This window comes from Calypte anna, chromosome 19 (assembly GCF_003957555.1).
Source record: "Calypte anna isolate BGI_N300 chromosome 19, bCalAnn1_v1.p, whole genome shotgun sequence".
Classification (NCBI taxonomy): domain Eukaryota; kingdom Metazoa; phylum Chordata; class Aves; order Apodiformes; family Trochilidae; genus Calypte; species Calypte anna.
The window spans coordinates 11071651-11099184 of record NC_044264.1 but is presented as its reverse complement, the minus strand read 5'-3'; the positions used below and the strand labels follow the sequence as shown (position 1 = coordinate 11099184).

Here is a 27534-nt window from a genome sequence, read left to right as displayed (position 1 = left end):
ATAAATAAACTTCCTACCTTTCGAATCCCAGTTAAGATATGTAAAGAATACAAAAACTCCACTCATGTTTTTTTTTCAGTGACCTATTCTATTTTGTCATTCAGCAATATGTGATGAATGCACTTGCAGATACAACCTGTGACCACTAAATTCTCTATTCACTTACCAGACGAAGCCTCATCTGAAACCAGAACTGCTCTTCTTTCTATGAAACAGTGTCTCCGCTCTTAATTTTTTTTAAGCGTGTGCTTAGTTTGCACACTCATGCTTTTCCTTGTTACCCCCTTGGACTTCCTGACTGAGTACCAGGAGTTACTTACTTGACACTGTGCCTGGTATTTCTTTGTTGATCGTCCAACTATGTAGATCTGGGATGGTGACAGAGCCAAGACATTGTACACAGAAATATCCTTCATGGAACCATATGCAGCACAGATTTTGATGTGGCACTGAAACAAATATTACTTCCAAAGTGAATGCTCTATTGAATACCATGCATTACAAGGATGGCACTTGTTTTGCAATGAAGCAGCAGATGAGTCAATTGTTAACAACCTCATTCTGTAAAACACAGAAAGCTAAATCTGTCTGCTTGCATGCCAGCAAGAACTATGGATATACACAAAGGAAAGAACTAGCAGTTCATTTATTTATTTGTCATGCCAGCAGGCCCCTTCAGGTGTTTTTATCAGCTTTCCCTGCTCTTTAAAAAGTGAGAAAAGAAATGAGGTGAGATTTACTTTTCAAAATGAAGGGAGATCTCTAGCTTCACTGAATGACATTCTCTGGAAAAAAGGTTTTAAGGCTACGAACAGGATTCTAGTACCTCTTGCATGAGGTTCCGGAGAAAAATGGTCTTTTGACGCAGTGGGTCATGAACAAGTCCATCTGAGAAGAAGATCATCCCTTGTGGAAAGTTATGTTGAGACAACCATGAAACTACACGCTGTTTTTGCATATCTGGACGACCAGTAATATAGATAATCAGATATCCCAGGTCTTGCCAATGCCTATGAAAAACAGCAGGTAAATTACACAGGTGCAGAAAGAGAAACAATTATCCCAGGGCAGGCCAGCACTTCTTTGCGCAGAACAGACAGAGTTAGAAGTTGGATGTTATCCTTCAATAAGCATCCTTCAGCATGCCTAAGTCTACGCTCCTTTCAAAAAATTAAGTAATTGTGCCTACATCTTGAGAAAGATGGAGAGACACAAGAGAAATTACAATCACAGAATCAGCCAGGTTGGAATGGACCTCTAAGATCATCAAGTTCAACCCTTAATCCACTACCACCATGGTTACTAGATCATGGCACTGAGTGCCACATCAGTCTCTTTTTAAAGCCTCCAGAGATGGAGAATCCACCACCTCCCTGGGCAGCCCAATCCAATGCCTGATCACCCTCTCTGTAAAGAATTTTTTCCTAATATCTAACCTAAACCTCCCCTGGCAGAGCTTAAGACCATGTCTTACCAGTAGCTACTTGGGAGAAGAGACTGACCCCCACCTGGCTCCTTTCAGGGAGTTGTAGAGAGTGATGAGGTCTCCCCTGAGCCTCCTCTTCTCCAGACTAAACACCCCCAGCTCCCTCAGCCTCTCCTCATAGGGTCTGTGCTTGAGTCCCTTCACCAGCCCAGTTGCCTCCTTTGGACCCGCTCCAGGACCTCAATCTCCTTCCTAAACTGAGGGGCCCAGAAATGGACACAGGACTCAAGCTGTGGCCTCACCAGGGCTGAGTACAGGGGCAGAATCACTTCCCTGCTGGCCACCCTGTTCCTGATCCAGGCCAGGATGCCATTGGCCTTCTTGGCCACCAGGGTACACTGCTGGCTCATGTTCAGCTTCTTGTCAATCCAAACTCCCAGGTCCCTTTCTGTCTGACTGGTCTCAGCCACTCTGTGCCCAGCCTGGAGCTCCCCATGGGGCTGTTGTGGCTGAAGTGCAGGACCCGGCACTTGGCCTTGTTGAACCTCATCCCATTGGAATCAGCCTAACTCTCCAGTCTGTCCAGGTCCCTCTGCAGAGCCCTCCTGCCTTCCAGCTGATCCACACTATCCCCCCAAATTCTTGTACAATTTGTTACATAAAATATGCAAGCTACTTAAAACTGTGTTTAGAATAAACCTTGCTACATATCAAGTCCTGCTATCTTGGAAACCTTTAATAATATTTCCTGCCATTTCAGCTGTAAGAAGTGGAAACCCTTGAAAACTGACACCCCTCCGTTCCCATTCAATTTCTAAAATAAAACCTGTATCTCCCTGTACAGTGTGACATTAACAGATTTGTAAGAATGCAGTAAAAGGCCTTTTAATTTTTACTTAAAAAACATTCTTGCATTCAGGACACTTGATATTTTTGAAGTCTGTTCTTATTTAAAGTGATCAAAACACAAAATGCATTGTTTGCTAATCGTAGTAACACAGGGAATCATTATTAATCCATTGCCATATTCCCAAAAAGAAACTTTTAGTCTCAAGGCAACTTAAACTACAATTTTTGAAGCAAACCACAGCATTTTAAGATTCCTCTGACAATCAGGCTGACCTGATGTCCAAGCAAATACAGAAATGTATCTGCAAAGAATCCTGGCTTTTAAAGTGTAGTAAAGTCTAGTTAAAAAAAAAAAACAAACCTATCCTGCTCTCTTCCTATTGTGTTTAAACTGGAAAGTCAGAGATTTAAAAAATGAGGTGTGCAAGCCTGACTTACCTGACAACATCAACAGCCCCAGCTCGGACTTTGGGGTCACTTCCCATAATTGAAACACTTGCTGCAAATGAACCATCAATGCTGAACACAACACATTCCATTCCTCGGGGAAGAACGGTCAGGTAACTCGCAGCACTGCTCTGGTCCCCTCTGGAGAGGCAAAGCAATAAATAAATTGAATAAGCAAAATGCCAGAATGCTATACCCCTCAGCAGTTTTTTCCCCAGTGAACAAGCTGCAAAATATCCCAAGTCATATATGCTTGCCACAAAGAAGACTGATTACAGTCCAGTCCCCATTTTTTGACTAAGTGCTCCTAAATTGAATTGCACTGAGGATTTGTGTTGCAGTAGGGATAATATGCATCGACTTGGGCACCTCTAAACTGGCCAGTGAAAAGATGATCACTGCTTCAAGTCTAAACTGACAAGACAGTGACAAGACCAAGAAAAGACAACTATACAATCAAAAATCTCCTTTCACACCCCCTTCAATCTTACACACTTTGGTGTCTTCCTAATCACAACCATCCATCACAGCTGTAGTTCCAGGTTGGAGCTATTACCTGACAACCATTCTGATGGGATACACACCCACTCTCAGTCTCTTCTGTTTGGGTATGCTGTAGGATATCCGGCCACTGCTGTTGGATATCTCCGTGTCAAAATACACCCACCTACCCGAAGATGGCTCAGTCATTATGAAGATATCAACCTGCAAAAACAAGGAAATGGTCATGTAGTGTGACAGCAGGAAACACACTCCCTATTTAAAGGGCCGGCCAAGCCTAGATTATGTAAGTATGCCCTACTATGACTTTTACTAAAAGGAAGTTTCAAGGGACTTCAAAACTCAGTAAAAACTTCACAGAGGGCCCTCTCAATTAGAAAATGCTTCCTAACACACAATGTAATATTTTATTGCCTTCATCATTTAAAGCACTCAGCACTGAAGGCATCAAACAAGGGTATAGAGCTCAGAAATTTGGCAGAAACCCTAAATTAGAAATAATTTCAGCTTGCATGTATTTATTACATACTTTCCCTCACTGCAAGACTTCCTCGGGTACTATACATGTGTGCTACATTCAACAACTGTGTCCAGTAAAAGCTGGTTCAGAAGAACAAGGAAATTTATTACCCAGACTTCACCTTTTCACCTGTTAAGGCCACCATGTCGAGAGGTCCATACATAAAGCGCCCAACTAGAACCTGAGGACCATCTTCTGCTGCAATGACATCATTAGCTCGGTGATTAGCAGTGACATTCTGAAACAAGCACAGAAGGTGGGAAGGGTAAAGTTTGCCTTTGTGATGAGGCTACTGTCTCTATTACCTTGTTATGAACAGTGACACAGAAACAGAGTCCTGGACAGTGTCTCTGAAGTATGTCACAGTGTACCTCAGAACACTTAGAAAAACTACATTCCTATTTCAGCTGGAGCCAGGTTTTCCAGGAATGGTGGGTTCCTGAACAGATTTTATCTTTATCTTATTTTTTATCTTAATTGACATTTCCAACTGAAGCAGCATCTGAAAAAAAAACCCTTTTTCTTGAGTTACAGATTCATCTAGCACAGAAGAAATACAAGAACAACCTCTTTTAACCCCTCTGTTATTTAAAGGAAGAAATATTCTTTCTCCTAACATGTAGTGATAAACCAAGAATAAATTGTTCCTGTTCCCTAACTGCTAATTTGTCTGTTTCTGGATTACACCAGCAGTTTTCAGATCTGTAGTAATATTCAATTATGTAAACATATGTTTTGGAGATGTCACCTAAATTGCTGCCAAACCCAAGTTATATAGCTGCCATATATATTCAGATTTATACTTACTCTCAATTTGACATGTGTCCTTTTGCGTAGCCATTTTTCACGTGGATTGGACGGGCTTAGTGTTGCTGCATCCAGGTTGTAATTTTCCTTGAAATTTACATTTTCATACCTCATCACCTGAAATTATATTAATATTTTAATAAACAGTGTGTAGCCTGTGGAGTCCGGCTCCTTGGCAAAGACAGGGAAAGTACATTGCTGCCCCAGCTGAATGACACTGCAGAGCCGAAAGCACAATGAAAGCAGACAGAAGTAGAGGACATATGTTCTTATTAATCATACAGACAAATAAACTGATTTCACTCTGTTGGCCAACACTGATCTCAAGTATTTATTGAACAGCTTTTCCATTCACAACAGAGCTTGCACTTCCTTCCAGAGAAAAAGGTGAAAATGTCTGCTCATGCTCTGCAAAGTCAGTAAAGCAGCTTAAGACCACAGAAGTGTTTTTGTGTCCTCGATGGACACTTATCTTTAAGTCACTGTGAGCTGCTGTCTAACTACTGAGACAGCAGAACAAGAGACTCATTACATGGCTCACAAAAAAAGTCTGAAGAGGCAGTGCACAGAAAAAGCCTTGAAATAAGCTAGTCTAGTTACAGAAGAGACAATACTTTCAAACTGCTGGTTTATTATCAAATGGTATGCTAATAATTTGTTTTTTAGTACAGAAATACATAATTAAGGCTGGAAATGGCCTACTCCTTCAAAAACAGGAGGAAACTAATACATAATACAGGGTTATACTGATTTGGAGCACAGGAGGGGTGGTTGCTCCCAGTCACACAGTCTGCTTTAAGAACACCAGCCAGCAGCGCTAAAGCAGGGCACCTTCACCTCTCCAGTAAATCCACATCTGCCTTTCCTACATCCAGTTGTATGTGATGCAAACACAGTTAGCCATCTGACTGAAAAAAAGATCAAAAGACCCATCACCCTTGGAAGATGCAATTAACAATCACAAAGTTATTTGTTGCAGAGAGAAAAAAAAAAATAAAAAAAAATCAATGACCTGTCTTAAAATAAAGGCCACAACATCTGTTGATTCCCAGTAGCTGGCATGGAAGAGATGCGGAAGGGCCACAGTTGGAAAGGCTGTCAGCACATCTGGACAATACAAGGCATAATCTATTCGTTTTGTTCCCCACCACTTTGCTGTAACTACAAAAAACCCAAACAAAATAGCATCACATTTCTATAAGGTATCTTCTTAATAAATCTCTTGCTGTTTTTACGCTTAAGCTAGATAATTGAATGAGGTCTTCTGCTTTTTTAATCTTGACATTCAGAGCTTCTTAAAGGTATCTATCAAACACAAAATCACTGTTTTCACTGACTGCATCATCACTTAAATGCCTGAAATCTAAAACATTTTATTTGGTTCAAGTTTCGGAAAACAGAAATCATCTCAGCATGATTTCTACTGTTTCTTGGTTCATGGAAAATACACAGTGAAAGACTATTGCTTTTATGATCATTTTATAGAGTAAGAATTACAAATACTTCCACAAGAGTGAATGGAATATAAGGACTCATCAAACCTTTATTATGACTAACGAATCTTATCTAACTATACTTCTTTTTGCCTGGAATATGCTATTAAATCCCTGTTAGTATGCAACTCTTAATGACTGTTCATGAGTACAATCTTGATATAAAACTTTGACTTCACTTCTACTATTTTATGTACATTAATTACAAACAGAAGAGGAAGCTAAATTGTGTTACTTAAAATTTTAGCAACTTAGGCTGTTCTTATTCTCCCAAAACTTTCAAGCAGGTAATTTTCATTTTCATAAAAAATATCGCCACAGAAAGGATATGGAGTGAAGGGTTGCTGCCATATCAGACAGCACGTGGCACCAGGTTTCACTCACTGTTGGTGAAGTATGCTGATGGCAAACTTTCTGTTGACCCTGAGTTTTCACTATTTGTGCTGGCCAAGCTCAACTTTCTTGTTTTTCCTTGTGGTTGATCAGATGCATTTGGAGATCCAGGAGTCTCTTGAGAGAAAGGTATGTTCAAAGAGCAGTTCTCAAGGAAAAGAGTGCTGTGGTTGTTAATAGCATCACCTGCAGGTTATGGAAATGAAAATAGTAATAAAAAATTACCTATGGGATTAACAACATGGCTTTGGAACTAGTGTGTGTGTGTGTGTAGTTAAGTTATTTGGTTTAAATACAGAGCTGATGAGCATTAAATAGTAGTATAACTCCCTATGATCTTCTGCCTTCCAAAAGTAGACATGGCCTGAAAGATTCTGGTTTGTTTTAGAATAAGCCTGAATATCTCAATTGCATCAGATAACACAAAGAGCTGCCCTGCAACTGAATCCTCTCAAGCTGTGTAAGGAGAGAATGCTGAGGAGGACAACACCTAAGGAGAGATATGAAAATTGCCACTATACCTAACTGGTGAGATCTTCCATCCCCTAGTGGGTATCTCTGGTACCGTGGGACACTGAACGGGGGCAGGAGATGGAATCTTTTCTCCAGCAGTGGTTCAAGTCTGCAGGCAGAGGGGTCAGCAGAGTGAAAGAAACTGTACACTTGGCTGCAGGCTGGACGGACCTGGCATACTTGGATGAGAATGAGACAGAGAAAGAGAGTTCAGTATTGCCCCATTACGATTTTGAAGGAGTCTATACAGAAACACAGTTATTATGGTCTTCTGCAAACTCCAGATTGCCCTCAAGACATGTTTGACATGGCATTGTTCCCAGACACAAGACAAACACATCCTTACCTGGAAGCCATGAAGGAAGATGAGTTTTAATAGAAGGTGTCATGGAATATTAGATCTAACAGAGTCTATCTTAAGTGATAAGACTTAAGAGAGTCTATCTCTCACTACAGCACTCATCATGAAATGAAAACAAAACAAAATAAAACAGACTACTTGGTGGGGTTTTTTTCCCATTTTCAAGAGCAACGGCCAAGGTATTTATATATCAGCAAAACTACAACGAGCAAACCAGATGCTGTACATCTTCCTCTGCTGCAGTCACAGAAAATCACCAAGAGCCACATCAGAAAACACTACATTCTTACTAGTTTTCCCAAGTGCTTTCCATGCTGCTGAGAGGGGTCTAAACATTAATGTTCTGGTTCCTGCTGCTATTAGTGGTATACAGGGACAAAACTTGATACAGGCTATATGGATGTTGCCAAGTTCTAAGCTTAAAAATTGATACTGAGTTGTAACTGCAGCATTGCCACAAACAGGTCAGAACACTAATGTTTTGTTCTTCTATATACGTGTGCACTATAAAGGCTACAGCACAGGCACACTGTGTTTTTTCTCAAAGTAGTAAGGCTATTAACCTTTTACTGATCATTGTAAAAACCTTCTCAAGATGCTTTGAGTACTATGATGAATCACATTTATTGGGACTGCTTTATTGAATGTGTTCTGTGCTAAACTGTCTAGGACACTTGAGTTCATGTCATGAAGATGTCAATACTCAGCCTCTCAAGAAATGCTCTGAGACAAACTTTTCAATAAGAATATACCTATATAAGACCCAGTTCTTAAAAATAAATAACTTTTTTTTCTTCTTTGGACATGCAGCGTGTACTGTATTTTGTAGTCACACTGACTTGCTCTGAGGATGGTGCAACATCTCTAATTCTGCGGGATTTTTGTCACATGAAGTGAAGGGTGTGGATGTCTTTGGGGGCATTAAGATTTGTGGGTAACTTTCCTCCCCCATGCTCTCTTTCTAAAACCTTATAAGACTGTTATCAGTGACAACTACCAGGTTTCCAGTGGCAGGATAACAAAAACCTGCTTTTGACAGGATGACTGGGCATCAATCAGCACATGAAAAGAAAGCAGGGAGGTAATAAGACTGTTTGTTGAGGACTCTAAAATCTTACCCCTTTCCTACCTTAAGCCACCCATCTGCAAAAAATACAGCCTATGAGACACTTCTGTAAAGTAACTTTATACAGTTCTCTGGGAACTACTATCAAGTTCCCTTTTTTCTTAAGATTCTCCAAGTAGGATACTAAGTGCACCCATCAGTTAATAGCACTCTGAAAACTAAGTAGATTCTCCCACCTATTCCAGCTAATTGCATCACAATAGAAGCAGAAGGAAAACACCAGCAAAACCACAAAGATCCAAGACTGGTTTTAACAGCTTCTTTCAAGCTCTATTTTGTTCTGTTTGCTGCCAGAAAAAAGTGGCCACCTGTGTGAGAATATTTAAGCACAGCAGAAGTTAATTCTTTGCAAGGAAACTATAATTCTCTTGCAGAGCCCTAATGAAGCAGTGTGAAGTACATTCTGTAAGGTAAAGCACTGCACTGCATTATAATGAAAAGTGTATCTCTGCAAGCCTGTAACTTTGGCATAAGCCTGTAACTTTTGGCATAATACTTCTTGTATGGGAACTTTTTCTGTGCATGTCTGCCTTCTGTACATGAAGAAAAGGCAGAGAGAAAGAAAGCCAGGAAAGCAAACAGCAAACAGCAGAAAAAATTCATGAGCATAGGGCAAATAAGGATATTTAGTGGCAATATGAGAGCATGTCCTCCGTCATTAGCTGTTTTCATGCACCTGTTTCAACCTGTCACAGGAATATAGCACATCGTATTCTACAGAAGATTACTGTGGCATTTAGCAGTATTAGTTCCTAACCTGATCCCTGATAACAAGTGCAAAATACCCTACCACTGCAGCCATCCTAAGATAGGACAGTGCCACTTTGTGGATGTAACTAAATGCTTATAGTATATTCAGAGTTCTAAAAAAACACCAACATTTTCATGTCAGTGGGCACTTGTGGACACGTCACGTCAAAGGGCACTTGATTCTTCTCACCTAACTTCCAATTGGTTGCATGATAGGTTTCAATTTGCCTCTTTTCTTCTCACTTTAAAGTGCCACAATTGTCACTTTAAAATGGGATTCTCTCATCATATGTTCCTCTAAAGACTAATTATGCTTCAAACAGACTCTGCTCACCTTGGAATGTGTTTGACATACAGGGCAGTTGAGCTACTTTCAAAGCATGCTTCATGCTGGGTAGCAGAGGGAGAATGAAAAAGAGAGGTAATTTGAAATAAATAGTTTTAAATACTAGCAATTAATGTGAAAATTTCCAGTGAAAGTACCTGGAGGTTACTAGAGCTGAGACTAGGGAAAGAAGGACTATTTGGATAGACAGTTTAGAAACATACAGTTCCAGTTCAGTTAAAGCATTTAACTGTCAACATTTGTCATCTATCTCAACCTAATCCCAATTCCTTACAGTTATCTCATTCATGCACTATTTAAATATGAGAAGGGAATTTTGACCTGTGCACAGAGCTGCCATCAAAACATTACAGAAGGACTCAGAAGCTGTGTTTGCCCCAATCTTGCCACCACATCTCAGACATCTTGATAAATGAAGCTATCAGAACTTAAAATATGCTGTTTTCTCTTTACGGATACATTCTCATGAATAAATGGCAAGCACATACAGTTATAAAGAGTCCTGGCAGCCTTCAGAAATTTCTTTCTTTACCAGTCAGGGCAAGGCTGTCTTCTTTTTCTTCTCTTGCCTTGCAGCCTTCCCCAGTAACACAGATGAGTCACATGTTCATAACAGTCACATGTTCATTATGGCCTCATACAAAACAGCCAAAATACTGTAACTCACTTTGTTTTTAAAATTACCACCCAAGGCAAATCCCAGCAGCCTCATTTTTACCTTGTTCATGCTTTGTCTGAATTTCAGACAGCAAAAAGGTTATGATTGACTTGCAGAGCTTCCCCTGTTCCAGTGATCCTACTTCACAATGTAAGGTTTCAGAAAGGCAGCTCCCAACTCTGTGAATCCAACCTTACTTCTAAAGAGCATGTTTATATGGCCAACAATGACTTCTAAATGTAATTGTCATACTTTCGCACACACACACAAATGCTTTCATATGCAGGACAGTATTCAAGGGAAGATTTTCAGCTTGCACTGAGGATTATACACAAAAACCTGTATCACTTCAGAGAAACCTCTCTTGCAAAAATTCACTATTCCATAAAGTTTGCACACATTTTCAACATGTGTACATTCCCTAGAAGTGAAATATGAATTTCGTCTCTGCTCATCAGAACTGATTGGTGGGAGGGCTTACTACACACAGTCAACTGCTGATAGGTACCACTGGCTATATGAAAAGATGTGCTGATGGCTACCACTGACAGTATTTCCTACCTACGGTGCAGTAACTAGCATCTGCTAATCAGCACTTGTCCTCAAACACTCAAAAAAGTTATTTAATGAAACAGATGCACACTCTGTTTCATATGTGACTCCAGAGTAAATGGGTCCATTCTGATTTATTAAAACATGCCATCTTGCAAAAATATGAGTTCTAGGTCAAAAAATTTGAATCAATGAGACAACAGTAATACTGATAGATTTTTCTACATGTAGCCCTACCAAAAAAAGCCTCAACTCCCTGTCCCAACTCCCCCAGCAAAACCCCCACCATCTTCAGAGGGAAGTGTTGCTAACCTTGTAAAGAGAACTGTAAGACAGAAAAATGATCCATAGTAAAGTTTTCAAAGCCAGCCATCACCTATGTAATTTTTGTTCGTTTTCCTGGCAGTTCTTTCACAGAGGCAAGAGACCTTTATTTGTGTAAATACATATGAATTCCCAATCTCTTTAACTGAGCTTTGTACTAAAAATGTGAGAAATAAAATGCAAATGGAAGTTTAATTACTGTCTCTTAGGAACTTGCTAAAAAAATTTACCAGATTTCTAAAGGGTTGTCAGAAAGACATGGGTTTGGTCATTTTTTTTAATTATGGCAGGAAAAAAAATTCAGTTTGTATTACTTTTCACTTTATTCCTGCAATCAAATGTGATGTTACTCAAAAGTCTATATACTAAGAAGAAAAGAAATTGGGAATCTTGAATTTTTGTCTCTTCTCATTATTGCAGCTGATTTTTTGTGGTATCAAAACCTCACACAATGAAAAGAGGCAAAATGCCCACTGCATTTTGGAAAGTAAAGCCTTGCTTTAACTGAAAAAATCCCAGATGTAGTTAGAAAGTAAACAAAAAAATCCTGTATGTGTCTGATCACCGGCCTCTGCAACCAGAGAGAAAAAACAGCTCACAACCAATACACACAAGGGCCAAGATTGTCCATAAAGCCAGATGTGAACTAGGTGCAGTGCTCAACCAAGCACAGATGTTATTTTTGGTATCTTTTTTAAGGACTGATCCTTGGTGAAGTGTAAGCTTCGTGTTGCATGACATAGAATACAGAAGGGTAAAAGATACATTACTGTAAATGGTTAAGCAGCAACATCCCTGGGACAACCCTCACCAATTCAGTACCTATCTACACTAACACTCCCATCTTTTAGAGGAAGAAACTTGCCTCATGCCCCAATCTTTAACTAGGCTCCTTTATTTACCTCTTTTCATATGAGTGTCTTTGTTTACAGAGGTCATAAAGCAGCCTGTATTCTGACCCCAGAAAGAGCTTACCATCCAGGCCAGGCAGAACAGTACTCCTCATGGCCAGCACCAAACCAAGCGGTGATCCAAAGAGGAAGAAATCAGACACCTCAAATTCGAATCGGCCCAGGTTTACTTCTGAGAGACTGGAATTCACAGGAGGAAAGTCTGCACCATCTTTCAATACACTTGAATGGATGCTGGGCAAAGAAAATGCACTGATTCAACAATAATGAAAAGGACATCCAGACAAAAAGATCCATCCCCAAAACAGACTGCTTAGAAAGCTCTAGCATTTATATATAGATCCAAGCAACATGCCTCAAACTATAGAAAAACATTGCAGTAGAGCAGCCACTTATCACAACTTCCATTGCGGCTATTCAGTAAATTTACTACCTTCAACATGCAAGAGTTTTCTACAGAATGCTTACTGGCAATTTGCACAAGGAGTCTGAGACTGACCTTCACATTCCCCCCTCCCTCTCAGCAGTACAGATGTATGTAAGCTTATGCTGAAACTTCTGCTCAAATTCTAACCTATTCAGGTTGTATAAAAACAACGGTATTAAAAGGTTACAGTCAAGGTATGTTACACGGATACATAAAAAGTATTGTTCTAATCTGTTCCCTGAGCTAGAAATTAGAATTCCACACTACTTTTCAACTATTTATTACAAGTTAAACTTAGACAAGTTCATAGACATATAAGCTTATAGACAGCTTTTAATATTTTAAGTGATTTAAATATTTTAATTTACTTTGTATGCCATATATGCATGAGGTGAATTCCAATCACCTATCCTCACTGACAAAGACTCACCCCTCATTTAGTTGTATTGGAGATAAACAACTACATTCAGAAGCAGAAATGTAGCATATACACCTGCTTCCCAGACATGACACAGAGCAGAACATGCCTCCAGAGTGTGCAGAGCCTGACTGAGAGATGCTGACATCAACCAAAGCTGAACTGAAGCCCTCAAGAGTTATCTGCACACTACACTCTGCATCAGTGACCAAGAATGGATCAGAATCCAAAAATCCTGAAGATTGGTCCCAAATCAGGACAAAAATCCAAGTCTCTCTTTCAATCTGAGAACCCAGTGACACTCTCAGTTTATAACCTGATGTTATTAAACGAAACCCTGGGGACTGAAGTTAGGCCCCCTGTGAGGAAGGAATAAAGAAAGCCAAGAATTAAATCTACTATCGGCACAGCAGCTAAGACTTACTTCTCCATGCCAAAAGCACTCACACGAAAAGCACAAGCTGACACACTGAAACACAACCAGAGTACATAGGACAAGGACATTTTTGAGTAAAAGAGCGATCTTTGTAACCTCATTACTCACACTGGCACAGGACTGCTAAACTGTAGCAAATGATATCATGGGGAAAAAAGTCTTAATGATCTCGCACAAGTCTCACAGGCAGGAAACCAAAGACTTAGAATGTCTCTATGAACAGGGTGGGTCAGAGGATGACATCATCTGGTTTGATTTGGGGGTTTTTTGCTCCTTCTTCACCTTACCAAGGAATTTTTTCTGCCACCTTTAGCATGCGTTTCTGCAGCTATTCCTCAATAATTTAGCAACGACCTAAAGTTTGAGAAGTCAAAAACAGGAATGGAAGATAATACTTTTCTATCTGCTTGCTTAAGCACAGTTGCATGTAAGCTTCCAGTTTAAAATCATAGATACACAGGGAATGAAAAACAGCTTGGAAGAAAACTATAATCTTTGTCTTTTAATTGCACTGTTGTCCACCAAGTCTGAAGTGCTTCATATGAGCCAATACCATGCTTTAAATCTAACATAGTACTTCTTCTACACAAGAACCTACAAATGATTGACCAAAAAAATCTTCCAGATTTCAGTCATAGACAAGCAAAAAACAATCACGCTGCCTCAGAGGGAAGACATTTTCCAACATATAAATATCAAAAAACCACAATGTTTTGAAAATAAAAGCAGAATTGTCAACAAAAGCGAAGCAATGCACATTCAGTCAAAGCAAGAAAATAAAATGACCTTAAACTGATACTAACAAAACTTCCCAACTTGAAGCAAAGCACATATTACATCTGCACTATACTCAACTGTAGCAGAACTGAAACTTCAACACATAATAAGACTTCTCCCTCTGCATCACTCCCAATGAAATAATGGAAATAAGATGATGGATAGAAGGGGAAAAAAGCACAAATAATTCAAATAAGTAAAAAATCAAATAGGTTAGAACAGGCAGACACAATGAGACAAAGGCATGGTTATCTTCCAATCAATTCTGTGTTCAAAAGTTTTCTTAGGATCCAGGACAGCTAATTAACTCTCCTCCCCCAATCTCCTCCTCACTTAAGCCAAGTGTTTATGCAAGTGTTTTGGGTTTTGTTTTAGAGCTGATCTGAATAGCTCATAGACCAATAGGAGCACCTAAAGCAAATACCCCCCTCTTCACAGAGTAGCAGAAATTCTATGAGTGAGGTTGGAGGCATCTTAAGAAAGAAAAATTTAACAGAAATGTAGAAACATAAAACATTCACCCTTGATTTGTGTGGGCTGCACGGAAGAAACGGGACTACTTGCATTCAGGTTTGCATACTGAAAACTCTCACAACCAAATAAAGATTAAAAAAACCTCTCCACATGTAAGTTCATACTAGATCCCCTATATCTTTGATGAATAGACAGGGACTTGAAGCAAACCGCCAGAAACACACCACAAACAATAAAAGTGATTCTGTTGCTCTGGTGCTGACAGGCTCCATTCAATAGCAAGCCTATTTCTTTTACTCAGTCATCAAATGCTAGTTACCTAGACAGGAAAGCATGATGCTGGGTTATAGTATCACAGTCATAGGTGGATGAATCACTCTGTTTCCTAGGCAACGGCTGCCTTGGCTTCTCATCCTCCATGATTCCAGAGATGTCAATATTGCTTTTGCTCAGGCGTTTGCTGCCACTCAGCCTTGAGTCCTCTGCTAAGAGGGTATTAGCCTTCAGAGAATGAACAGAGCAAAAGGAAGATTTAGACAGTGACCAAAATATGACAGATCTTATAAGAAGTGGCTGCATTTATACATTTTGTATCACTTTTTCCAAGAAAGGGTGGAAGGGGTTAGACTTTCTCTCTGCAGTAGAAGATAAGGAAAGAGATGAAGATGAAGACTGAATTTCCCTGTAAGATGTATAGCCTAAAAGCAGGAAGGCAAATCAGAAATTTTACAGCAGGTGGGAAGGAGTAGTAACACAAAAAAGCTTTATTCCTCATGACTTCATCATTCTCACAGAACTATCCATATCAATAAGGTAATCAGAAGGGGTCTTACCTGAGTGCCCAAAATGCCCATTACAACATTTATGGTCTTGCTCATCATGTTCCATGGATGCAGGACCTGATTTTTTAAGAATGTGAATGTCTGCGGGACGCAAGAGGAGACCAGTGGTACCATATCTTTAAGATACCCCTTGAAATAGGAAATAGATTTATTTATTGTTCATTTCCTCCAGCACTTCTGCAGCTTCTGCACCAGCTTCCACCCTGACACAGCCTTATTATGCCCAGACCTTTATTCCTGCATCCATCTCAGCAGCAAATGCAAACACTACCTTTTCAAAAAACGTGCCACTGAACTGAATCCCCCCCATTCACATGTGAGATCTGGGTGCATGAGGCACACAAAATCTGCTTCTTGACATTCATTTTTACAAAACTTGAAAGTTATGAACATCACCAAGGCAAGCTGGGATGACAGATACAGTCAAAGCCCTCTCAATTGCTTGATTATTGGCTTATATCCATATTTTACTACCTCTTACAATGCAGTACTAGAATTCACAGGATGATATGACACAACTAGCATTAGCATCCTACTAACTTGCAGAAGCATCATACCACCAGTGACTTATGAAAACCATTTGAGCTGTCAAGTCTCAGAGTTTCAGCGAATCCCTGGTAACATTTTAAGGCTATCTTCATTAAAATCACATCACAGCTCCTATTGGTTTTTTAAAAGGATTAAGAAAAATGGGCACCCTTCATGGTGCCAGAGCAAGAAAGCAGATATGAGGAACTCAGAATGGTTAAACATTTTGGCTAAGGTCTCTTGATTTCCTAGTGGTGTCAGGAAGAAAGCTGGCATATCTTACTCCATACTACTTATGAACTGGCTTATGTCACCACACAACTGGCTAAGAACACTTTTTAGTTACAGCATAGACGCTAGTATCTTCATCCCTGAAAGCTGGCAACAATTCACATTTGTCCTCTAAGCTTCAATAACAGATTCTCCTTGCAGAAGGTGTGTTCTCTTGTGTCATAAAACAATCTCAGGTCAAATTCTCCAGGCGTTTGACAGTCCCAGACCAATATTGTGTGGGAAAAGCATCAAGCTCCCTCTTCTGCACTACTGTCATTAGGGTTAAGATTAATGGTATTATTAAGCTTAGCCTAGCACACCTGGAAGTTCGGGGGGTTCTGTGCATGGTGATTTACTGGGCATGACATTTTGGTCAGACACAATAAAATGCTAGCTGCCTTCTTCTCTTCTCTTCTTTTTTTTTTTTTTCTTCTTTTTTTGTTAAACTGCAGATTAATAGCCTTCACCTAAATCTAGTTACCAGGATTTGGCTTGCTATTACAGCACTGCAGAAGAAAACCTTCATTTTCTTTGGTGAAAATGAACACATTTTAAAGCTTTATTTTCTATGGGTAAAACTCAGGTCTTCCAAAGCATGTATGCCACAGACAGTTCATAAGGGAAGAAAAAATTAGTTTTAGAAGAACAAGGGACTGGATCTCTGTAAGACAACATTAGGGAAGTTCACTGGTAAACTGACTAGGCATTGTACAAGACAGCAGGATTCAAAGTTCTGCTCCTTACACACAACCCTCTCCCCACACCCATTTCCATTTTCTCCACCCCTGCTCCCTTTACCTGTCTTGGACATAACATCAGACCACTGCATTACACTGCTGAAGTGTCACTGGAATGCTCTTAACAGCTCATAACAGGAAATGTCGCAAGTGAAAATAGACTTTATCACGCTCAGTACGTTTAACTTGCAAAACGTGCAAAATCCAGCTAGGCAAAACAGAGGATGTTGGAAAGAGTGCAAGGTTTACAGATGAGGACTGAGGTATGAGGGATCAAGAGTCACTAAGCCAAAGTCACTTGGCCAAAGTCACTAAGACACATTGGAAAATATGCTGATTGTTGAATCTATTTTCCTGAAGCTACAGAAGGAACAAACTCATAGGACTGGTATTCCCCATAACCTCCCTTAGTACTGGAGCCTATAAACAACCCCATACAAGTTGGGTAAAATTTCATGTCAAGAAAGGATGTTGACGAATGTAATCTGATCAAAACTATGCAAATGATTTGCAGAAAAATGAAACCAAGATAGAAGCAGTATATGATTGAGGCAACAAACCTTGTCATACTACTCACTGCATTTTGAACAGTTAAAAAGGTTTTTTTCCATTGCTACAACCTCTTTAAACTCTCCCACATGCCACAATTTAAATCTTATCTGCAATAAAATGGTACCAGTATTAGGATTTTCATTAGTTACCCACAGGTGATTTTTATTTATCCCTGATCAATGTGAAGCAAATTGTCTCCATTCATCCTAATGAAGAGTTCTTCAGAACAGAAAAAAAATATCTTCCTCTTCTAAGAGACAATGTTCCCTACCAAGTACAGTGATGGCTAATGTAAGACTTTGGGGTTCCTGCTATTGATGATGGACCAAGTTCATTTCATAGTTCCATCCTTTAATAACCCAAGGAATGATTTGATGGTGATGGTGATGATGACAATGACAATGCTGGCTTTCTTTGTTATGTACTTTGACACAACTCTTACTGTTTTTTAAAGAGCTGTGACTAGTCTGATATGAGCAGAGTGAAATTTGCTCTACTACATACTATTTTGTTGAACATGCAGGTAAAAATTCAAATACTCCTCTGGACAAGCATGTACAGGCATTATCATTATCATGATCTCAGTAATCATTCCCATTTCTGCCTATAATGAAGAAGTCACTCCATATTATGGATAATCCTGACTCAATTATTCAGTGTAAGTTGGAAACTATAATACAGAAAACAGAATGCAACAAAGAAACAGGGGTAACAGAAGAATATACCCTTCTAATTCTCTATTTACATTCCCTCATTAAATTTTCAGACCTTCTCTCACCAAAAGGAAGTTTTTAGTGCCTAAAACTGAACTGTTCGGAGAATGTAATAGTTATTGCATCACTAATCTAAATTTATTATTACGGACCCCTTTGAAATAGAGTAAGAAGGTAATGATATAAACCTAATTTACTTGTTTTCATAGTTTATAAGCAAAGCATAAATTCAAATGGCTGAAAGTACCTCATTCTCATCTTTATTTCCAACCAGCTCTGTTTCACAAGTGCCCCTTACACTGTGAAGGTAACAAACTCTCTTACAGTTCTGCATCTCAAACTCTTCCAATGAGATCCATTTTTACCAGAGACAACAAAGGGCCCTAAACCTCAAGACAGAAAAAAAACAAAACCAAAACAAAACACCAAACAAAAAACCACAAAAAACAAAGCACAAAAAACAAAGCACAAGCAAGCAAAAGCAAAAGCAAGCAAAAGCAAAAGCAAGCAAAAGCAAAAGCAAACAAAAGCAAAAGCAAACAAAAGCAAAAGCAAACAAAAGCAAACAAAAGCAAACAAAAGCAAACAAAACCCAAACAAATGAAACCCACAACAACAAAAACCCAAAAAAACCCCAAAACAAAAAAACTCCACAAACCAGTCACTCTGATCATGTTTCACAGGAGCAACCTGAGAACAACGGACAGAAAGACTACCTAAGGAAGGAAAGGAATACTTAATTCTTCTGAACTAAGATTGGGATCCAGGAGGACCATTTCTCCCTTTACCTTGTTTGCAATGCACTGTCCTCAGTACTGGTACTATCAAAGGCTGGCTGCTGAGAATCCAGAGCCATGTTATTAAAAGTGAGTAATTCTCCTTCCTGGAAATACTTAGAGGATGTCTCCACGCTCAAGAACACTTCCATCCCACATAGCTCTCAACTGAATCAAGCCAGTTGGTACCACTGAGCCCATTTTATAGGAGAGAGTTAACTAAAGAGTCAAGAGATGAAACAATATGTCCAGGGTCACAAAACCATCAAAGAATGGAATATGGGCACCTTACTCGGTGTCAACTCTAATACACCACACCCCTTCTCCATAATCACTAGAGCCTGAAGAACATAAGATAAACTGGATTTCTTTTTTCTTTCTTAAGTGGAAGGAAGCATTCTGTAATTTAAACTTCTTCATGAACACATCTTAATGTTAGAGTACTCCCAGGCAAAAGAACCAGACAGCAGAACAAGGAATTCTAGATCCAATGCGAACAAACAAACAAAAAAATTATAAGAAGAGAAAAGATTTTCGTAAAAACAAGAGCCTACCAGAGATAACTGAGAAAGGGCAAGTTTGCACTATGGTTAGGCATGTAATAAAGGGCACTTGGTAACTGTATTTTAAAGATTTAAAGATAAACCCTTCACTAGTGATTTCTGTATATCACAAAATTGAACCTGCAGACTTAATTTTCAGGATAGCATTATATATATATACGTATATGTGTGTGTGTATATAAATATATATATATATACGAGCAACATATCATGCTATGATGGTAATTTACTAAATTCTTAATTTTTTTCTGGTTTAAATTGAGCTGGTTTCCTCCAGGGAATGAATCTATAGGTTTCAGCTATGTGAATTCTTTCTCTTCACCTGGATACTGCTGATGCTTCCTCTCCTGCTACTATTCCGACTCTCGTCAGCTGTGTTAGAATTATAGCAGATGGCATCAAAGCCCAAAATTCCTCCAATGCAGTCACCAATGAGACACACCTAAGGAAATAAGATGATTTTTTTAGGAGATGGAGCAAGTGTATTAAAAGGAACAAAAAGCATTACAGCACTGCAGAGGAACTGCTGTCTTACTTTACATCCATGTTCCTGGGGATTTTTAAAACCTTCATTGCAGCAGAAAATGTGTAGCCACTTTCTCCCACTTCCTTTTATATCCAGACATATGCCCTATGCCAAGAACATCTGTCTCAGGGACTATTGTGATCAGCTGGGAGTTCTGCCAAATGGGCAGAATTCTTCCAGCTGCTTGCAGCCAAATTCTACTTCAAAAAGTCTAAATCACCAGACAGCCAGCCTCACTAAGATTTCAAGCCACCACAGCAGGGCTGTTTGCATGCTTCAAACAGTAAAATATTAAAACTATCTTCAAACCAAGTTTTAATCTAAAAATGCTGATGTGTCACAGCATACTCCTATTACTGCTGCAGAGAAGAACTTTCTTGTTTAATAAGACATGTTTTCCTTCAAAGATTACACTGTACTCTATATTAGATGTCTTTTTTTTTTTTTCCATATGTTTCTGGCCATATAGAAGGCACCACCACAAAATAATTCCAGTAACCCAAAGAGGGTAGCAGTATCATATTAATTCTATGTGAAGCAGGAAAGTACTGATTTTTGTAGAGATGGAGAAGGAAAAGAAACTGACACATCAGCTGGAATAGGTCTGCAGGTGACTTCAATGGGGAGTGGGTCACACCAGAAAAATCACAACTTTCCCGAAGTTACACAGGAAATATGCAACACTGCTGGCAATTGAGTATTTGTCTTCTAAGTTTCTTTACTTTTAAGTAATTTGTTTTATTACCATTGTGATGGAAGCAAAAAAGAAATAGCAATAGTTAAATGTTGGATTCCTTACACCCTTAGTCACAGATGCCCCAACTTTTCTACCAGCTATAGCAGGCATGTGAGGAACTCCATAAAATAGATTATCATCTCACCCTGGCTGGCAAGCTTGTTCACCGCTTAGATTACGGCACAATTAGGGCTCTTCACATTATCAAAGAATGCAGCAATACTTAAGTAAAAGCTTAGGGATCAAAATGCTTGTTAGAGAAGATGTAGTATATTCTACCAACTGAGTATATCCAGGTTAGTTATTGCACAAGATTCCAGAGGTGTTTTTCTCATTCTGAGCACTGAAAAGGCATTTTGCATAGGTAATGCCATGCTAACATTCATCCACCATACTTGCAGTATTGACCCACACTCATAACCCAAAGCCCTTAACACGGGCCCTTAAAAAGAAACAGCCTTGCCCCAAATGAATTTTACTTTGATGTAAGAGAAAATAGTCCTACCTGTCCATTAAACCCAGCCCCATCTGTAGATTTCAGAAATTCATTGTAAACTTGATTGGCTCTACTGATCACCAAGGCAACTGCATCCTGGTACTGAGGGGATGAAACTGCCAACAAGGGCAAGGCAGCCAGTGGGATGTGGTCTTCACTGCTGCTGAGACAGCTCTCATCATAGCTGTAGGGATTTAGGCTAGAAAAGGATATGCTATCATCAGGAGAAATGCAAGAACATCACAGCATCAGAAAATGAACTGTTGCTTATCAACAGAAATGGACTGGGCTATTTCAGTTCACAATGAGAGAATAGAGAATGGTTCATTTTCTCACAGAATTCAACTGCTTTAAAAAAATCAAGTTGTCACTGCTTTATGCGGATGAGATCATGTTAGAAAGCATTTCTGTAGTTAAACATACTTGATGCAATTTCCATATACAAGTAGATGCAATTTAAAACAACAAAGAGATTATTTGGTTTCAGCTTCTTTTTTTCCACAGAGCAACTAACTACAACAAAGAACAGATCCAATCATCACAATGGAATATTGTTTCCTAGAACAAGTATGACAGATATATATTGTTCAAAAGCATATAAAAATATTTTTCGCCAATGTCCCATTCTTTCAAAAAGATGGAACAAATATGTAAATGTTTGTGCAGTAATATTTTGCAAAAAGAAGGTGACGCGACTGAAAATGCAAGCTTACATTTGACAGGATGCCAGATTTATTCCAGCTTGGATGTTCACTCTGCAAGTTTCTCAGTAAATCTGCCAATCCTATCCTGACTGATTTTCATTGATGAATGAGAAAAACAATTCAGAGAGTCAGAGATCCAAGGTACATTAATACGTGCCAGATTTTCTTACCGTAAGTTGACTGCCCTTCAGCAACTGAAGGAAAATCAAAAGTATTGTGGATAATTCAGCTCATTCAAAGTTCATCCAAAACTGCAGGCAGGCAATCTGAACAGTTTTGTATTCACTTTCTTTAGGAACTTGGCGGACTATCACAGTATTAAAAAGCAAGCTTCCTGAAATGTCTTTGCTAAAACCTGCTTCCTTGAGACTATTCCAGGTAATAGAAGAAGATAATGCTCAAGAATGGAAGTTGCTCTGTGCCCATGTCCTGAGCCTCACCGGACATTGTTACGCTTGCTGCTTGCTGAAGCACTCCAATGACTGGGTTACTTTCATCCAAGGTAGCATAACAGTTTCTGTATCAGGGAGTTCAGCTGGTCTGCCACACTGTTTCAATATACCAATTATAATCAGCTGGCAAAAGGAAGCTGGTGTGTCATTCAAGGGCATAGCAGATACAGTTATGAATACTAATTTTCAAAGTGAAAAACGAACCTCATTTACTATAACAAATGGCTGGCAACACCTCAGAAAGGGAAAGGGAGAAAACCAGTTCAAAAGTGCATGTTGGTGTCATTTTGACCAGCCAGGTCCCTTTCCTTTAAGCGGCTAATTGCAAGGCAGGCATGAGAACCGCATAGTGTGCTTTCAAGATAAAACTCCCAGTGTAATCCCTCTGAACCCAGGCAGTCAGCACACAGACACAGTGTAACGCAAAGCTTAAGCCAAGGTAAACATAGGGCTGTACTACCTTGGAACACATTCTCAAAATGGAGGATACATTCAAACCAAGCAAGAAATCCTGTGCTGCTTCTTAGTTATCTGGCTCACCCTTGGTGAAACATTACAGTAACTACAACACTTACAACACTCTTCCTCCCCCACAGTTTGCTAAATGGAATGTTTAGGGTTTATGTTCCACGACTGCATTCTGGAGTTCTGCCTGTGAGGGCTGCTGGCTGGCATGAAGCTGCAGAAATGTGAGAGCAGGAAATCATCTCTCTTTTTGTCAGCCCCAAATGGGTGTATCACCATCAGCTCCATGCAAGATATACCAAGGCACTACCAATCTTATGTCAGTACAGAAAATTATTCTATAGGCTATTCAAACATCCAGCTTGGTTATTTTCAGTCTGGCTGCATACTGTGTATTGCAGCAAGAAGGAATCAAAAAGCAAAGAAAGGAAATGGAAGCCTCTCTTCATTTGGGCTGCCTGCATGCACTCTCCACTCCATCAGTTACTTGACACCTGCAGGCACTGCATTATGGGATATTTGAGAGACACTTCTGAACCCTGTGCTGATCAATGGTCCAAGCTGGCACAGATGCTTTACTTTGATGCTTTACTTCCTCTTCCATCAGTCCTTGTTTTACAGAGCAGTGACTTGGACCTACACACATTCTTCCTCTCCTATTTTTTTCAGAGTATTCCTCCTTGATGGGAACAGTTAGGCACAGCTTCCTCCAGGCTGGTCTGCACACTACCACCTCTTCTTCCTATATGCCTCTCACACTTCCTTTAAGTTCAGCTAGTATTTCAGAACTTGAGTGCATTCCTCATCTCTCCTCTCTAACTCTGTAATCTGGATGGCAGGCAACACCATTCCAGCATCTTACAGACCAAAACATGGCTGTAGACATCCTCAACTCTACTACAGGGTTTTCTGCTCTACATGAGGTTTAAACGTAACCTTGGGGCATTGTACTGCAACAAAAAGGCTATAAAAATCTTTTTATTCTCAAAGTGCAATAGCTGCTATGGGGAATGAACAGGTAATAAAGTTTTGTCATCTGAAAATGTAGAAAACATGGTTTTCTCTCATATTCTCTCTCATAAAGAAGATGTATTAAAAGTTTCTTTTTCTGCCTAGATTTCATCTGAATGTTTTTTTATTTTGGATGCCTGTGAATGATAGGCTGTAGTCCACCATGTTTTGGTTTTTGGGTTTTTTTGATGTCTTTTTGTGGGTTGGTTTGTTTGCAAATTTTTGTTTGTTTGTTTGTTTGTTCAAATAAATACATCCACTTAGAAAAGGATGAAAGATCATTCCAAGTTTTGAAGTAAGCAAAAGATTAAGAAGGATTCACACCATTTCATTATGAAAAATTCAGGTCCCAGAAAGCCATTTAAAACCACACTGCAAAGCCAACTCAACTTACTTGGAAACAAGAGAGAAAGCTGCTGAACAGATTGCTGGGCAGGGAACAAGTCTGATTAAGATGTGGCCCAAAGCTGCAGGAAAATGTGCTTGGGTCACTTTCTCAAACACAGAACTGAAGGTATTGATGTCTGCCAGCTTGCTGCTGTGGTCCCCACCTCCAGTGTCTAGGATGTTCCCCCCATGTAGGATCAAAATTAGCACATGAGTTTTGCAGCTCTGGTGTTGAACTCCGTCCTGTGAGAAAAACAATAAGAAGGAGGACAGTGTTTAGGGACAGTGTTGGTATACTCGGTGTCAATGTCCACAAGCAGTTAGCAGTGGGGGTTTTTTTGTCCCATCCCCACTGTGATCTTTTTGTGGTATTTTCCTTCACTGGGGTGTGCATGTGAGTGGGTTCCATTTAATTAAAGTATGTCTGAACTAGGCAGAGCATGCTACGCTCTACCGGAAAACCCTTGCAGCACAAATGTAGCTTTCAGATCAAGAACGCTTATTAACAGCTTTGTGTACATCAAACGGAATTTTAAATACATTGAGACTGTAGAAGAATTCCAACATCCACAGACAGCCTAAGCAAACGACTGTCGAGGTATCTAGAATGACGCTGCTGCATTTACTGGAAAGGTTCTAACTCAGATCATTAGAGGTTCTAAAAAAATCAAATTTCTCTGCCAATGAAAATAGCTAACAAAAGCAGATGACATAGTTATCTCAGCCTTTTGAGATTGGCAACTTCTATTTAAAATTAAAAATGAGGCCACTTACCCAGACTCTTACTGAAAGAGTAAGAAATACATCATTGCTGATATCCATAAACCCAACAATATATTTATGAATATGTGAATATTTGCATAGACTGACAATCGGTATGCTCCATAGAAAAAGCCAAGATTTTTTCAGCACATCATCTTTTGGGAAACAATCTCACCTCATTGTCCTCATGAATTTCAACACTGCCTTGTGCTGGAAACATTTGTTTCCTCAAAGAGCCTCTATATAATTCACCTGAAAGGAAAGAAGACATAGCCAATCATATAAACATTTGGCTGCTTCTTCTTTGAGAAACACCTGTGAAGATAAGGCACATCTCTAGTTTCAAGACAGAAAGATCTATTCACAGGAAATCCTGTGGACAACCACAACAATAGACAAGGTTTCTTACAACCCTTAAATGGACATAAATAGAGAAATAAAATGTTGAGACATCTCACTGAGGGGAATTATTTCAGCTGAAGTTGTGGGGGTCAGTTCTTTGGGGAAGGTAAATGTGTTTTTTCCCTTCTACAGATAGTGATGAAATTCCAGACAAGACGTGAATCCTCCCATCTCTGTAACACCTCCTCCCTCTCATGGGGGGAAGAGGAGGCTTTGAAATCCTTCTGAAAGAGAAATCTGTAATTTAAAAAATTCAGCTGACAGCAGTGTTGCAGGTTTAAAATTCTACTCATCTCACAAGGATTAGCTGATCTAAGAAAAACTCGGTAGTCTTCCACTCCCCATGACAGATACAAGTTTTAGGAGTTAATGAGAGGATTGTACTAATAACAATAAAGTAGATCACGGGCAGCTTTCTGAATCTAAACACATTCTGTTTCTTCCAGCATGTCAGAAGAAAATAAATACATCACATAATGCTACAGATGAATCAGTTTACTTTTTTTGCCATTCTGAGTTCACACCCTGCTTGCGGTTCTGCTCCATTTGACATATGTTTATAGGCAGTCTGACAGACCCTGACAGAGAAGACTCTGATTTTCACCTCACCAAAAACACTGATTAAGCAGGGTCTGAACAGATTATTCTAAAACCACTGAATTTATTCCAAGACCCATTCTGAACACTTCTCTTCTGCATTACAATTGAGAGCTCATTCTACAGCAAATTCTACCACTATCTACATTACAGCCATTAGAAACTTATTTAACCTCTGTGGCTACATTTGTCCATGTTTAAAAACAAGGTAATTATTCCTGCCTTTCTGGTAGGCAAGGATTTAAAGGATTACTCAGTTAATACTTGAATAAAACAATATAACAAAAAACCCCACCAAAACAGCAGAAATTCAAAAGCAACAACACACACCCATAAACCCTGAGCTTCCACCACATCCAATTGCTTTCTGGAAGTCTCAGCAATTTACAGCCACTTCCAATTAACAGTTTTCAAAAGCCTGTCTAGAAGACTCACTTTTTTCCTGAATGTCATAATATGAATTGTGTCAGGTTTGCAACACGCAACCTCACAACAGAACTAGTACAGAAATACTAGTTTTATTGTTATGGTAAGGGATATTCATGACCATGAGGAGCCACCTTCATTTCCAGAGAATACTGAGACAAGAAACCCAGGACTCCTCAATATATGCGCACAAACCTCTTCAATTTTCTACACAGTGCAATGAACTACACAGAATACTTCCTTGTATATCTTGGGTGCTGAGGCTCTTAGCAATATACAGTAGCGAAATAAACTAAAGTGAAGGAGGTGAGTAGAAACAGAAACTGACACTTGCCTATTGATGGACTATGAGACAGCTTGCAGTCCTAAATTAAATGCAACCATGTTACAGAAATTATACTACTTTTCAGTCCAGCAGTCAATATCCAGGAGCAATACCATGTGAATCACTCACAATACCATGTGAACCAGCTGATTTAATGGCTAGGAAAGAGATTCACAAATTGTTTCTGGAGACAGAAACATACACTGCTACTACAGGTAACAGTGAGCCAGCATCTCCAGCAGGGATTATTTTAGACTTGATTTATCACTGGGATTGGTATATATAATAAATGCTGCACATGTTCATCAGTAACTTACAGAGACCTCAAGAAAGCTGTGCGTCTGTAGCCCTGCCTGAAGTAACTCATTGCCCCAACAGTCTCTTCACCTGGAGTACATCAGATCTGAAGATCAGCCATCAGAATGAAAAGAGCCAGGTAAAAGTAAAGGCTCAGAAAGTGATCCAACACCCCAAATCAGCCATGAAGAACATCAGTTCAACACATGTCAAAAAAATAATTAAATAAGGACCCTGAATCAAGGAGAAAAGAATTTCCATGATCATTCTCAAACTTCTGAGAAAGTGACGTACAGTTCAAACCTGTAGTCTAAGAATCAAGCCTTTTTTTTTTTTTTTTTTTTTTCCCTTAACACAATTTCAAACATCCCTAATATTTTGCTATGTCAATTAGGGAGGAAAATAGAATAAACCCAAGAGAACTTGCTTTAGGTACAAAGCATAAGATGGTGATA

General features: G+C 39.3%; 1 protein-coding gene across 2 annotated transcripts in view; it reads right to left on the bottom strand.

The window, feature by feature from the left end:
• PITPNM3 (PITPNM family member 3) overlaps positions 1 to 27534 on the bottom strand; it is a 52044-nt gene that overhangs the window by 5715 nt on the left and 18795 nt on the right. For both annotated transcript variants that reach the window (XM_030462618.1, XM_030462619.1), the window contains exons 5-19: positions 25208 to 25284; positions 24278 to 24513; positions 21261 to 21450; positions 19816 to 19935; positions 14829 to 15010; positions 12042 to 12211; positions 6958 to 7128; positions 6428 to 6622; positions 5563 to 5711; positions 4551 to 4667; positions 3865 to 3981; positions 3279 to 3427; positions 2714 to 2863; positions 827 to 1010; positions 321 to 449 (exon numbers count right to left, since the gene is read on the bottom strand). In XM_030462618.1, coding sequence (XP_030318478.1) covers positions 321 to 449; positions 827 to 1010; positions 2714 to 2863; positions 3279 to 3427; positions 3865 to 3981; positions 4551 to 4667; positions 5563 to 5711; positions 6428 to 6622; positions 6958 to 7128; positions 12042 to 12211; positions 14829 to 15010; positions 19816 to 19935; positions 21261 to 21450; positions 24278 to 24513; positions 25208 to 25284 — 2336 coding nt within the window. The remainder of the gene's footprint in view (positions 1 to 320; positions 450 to 826; positions 1011 to 2713; positions 2864 to 3278; positions 3428 to 3864; positions 3982 to 4550; positions 4668 to 5562; positions 5712 to 6427; positions 6623 to 6957; positions 7129 to 12041; positions 12212 to 14828; positions 15011 to 19815; positions 19936 to 21260; positions 21451 to 24277; positions 24514 to 25207; positions 25285 to 27534) is intronic.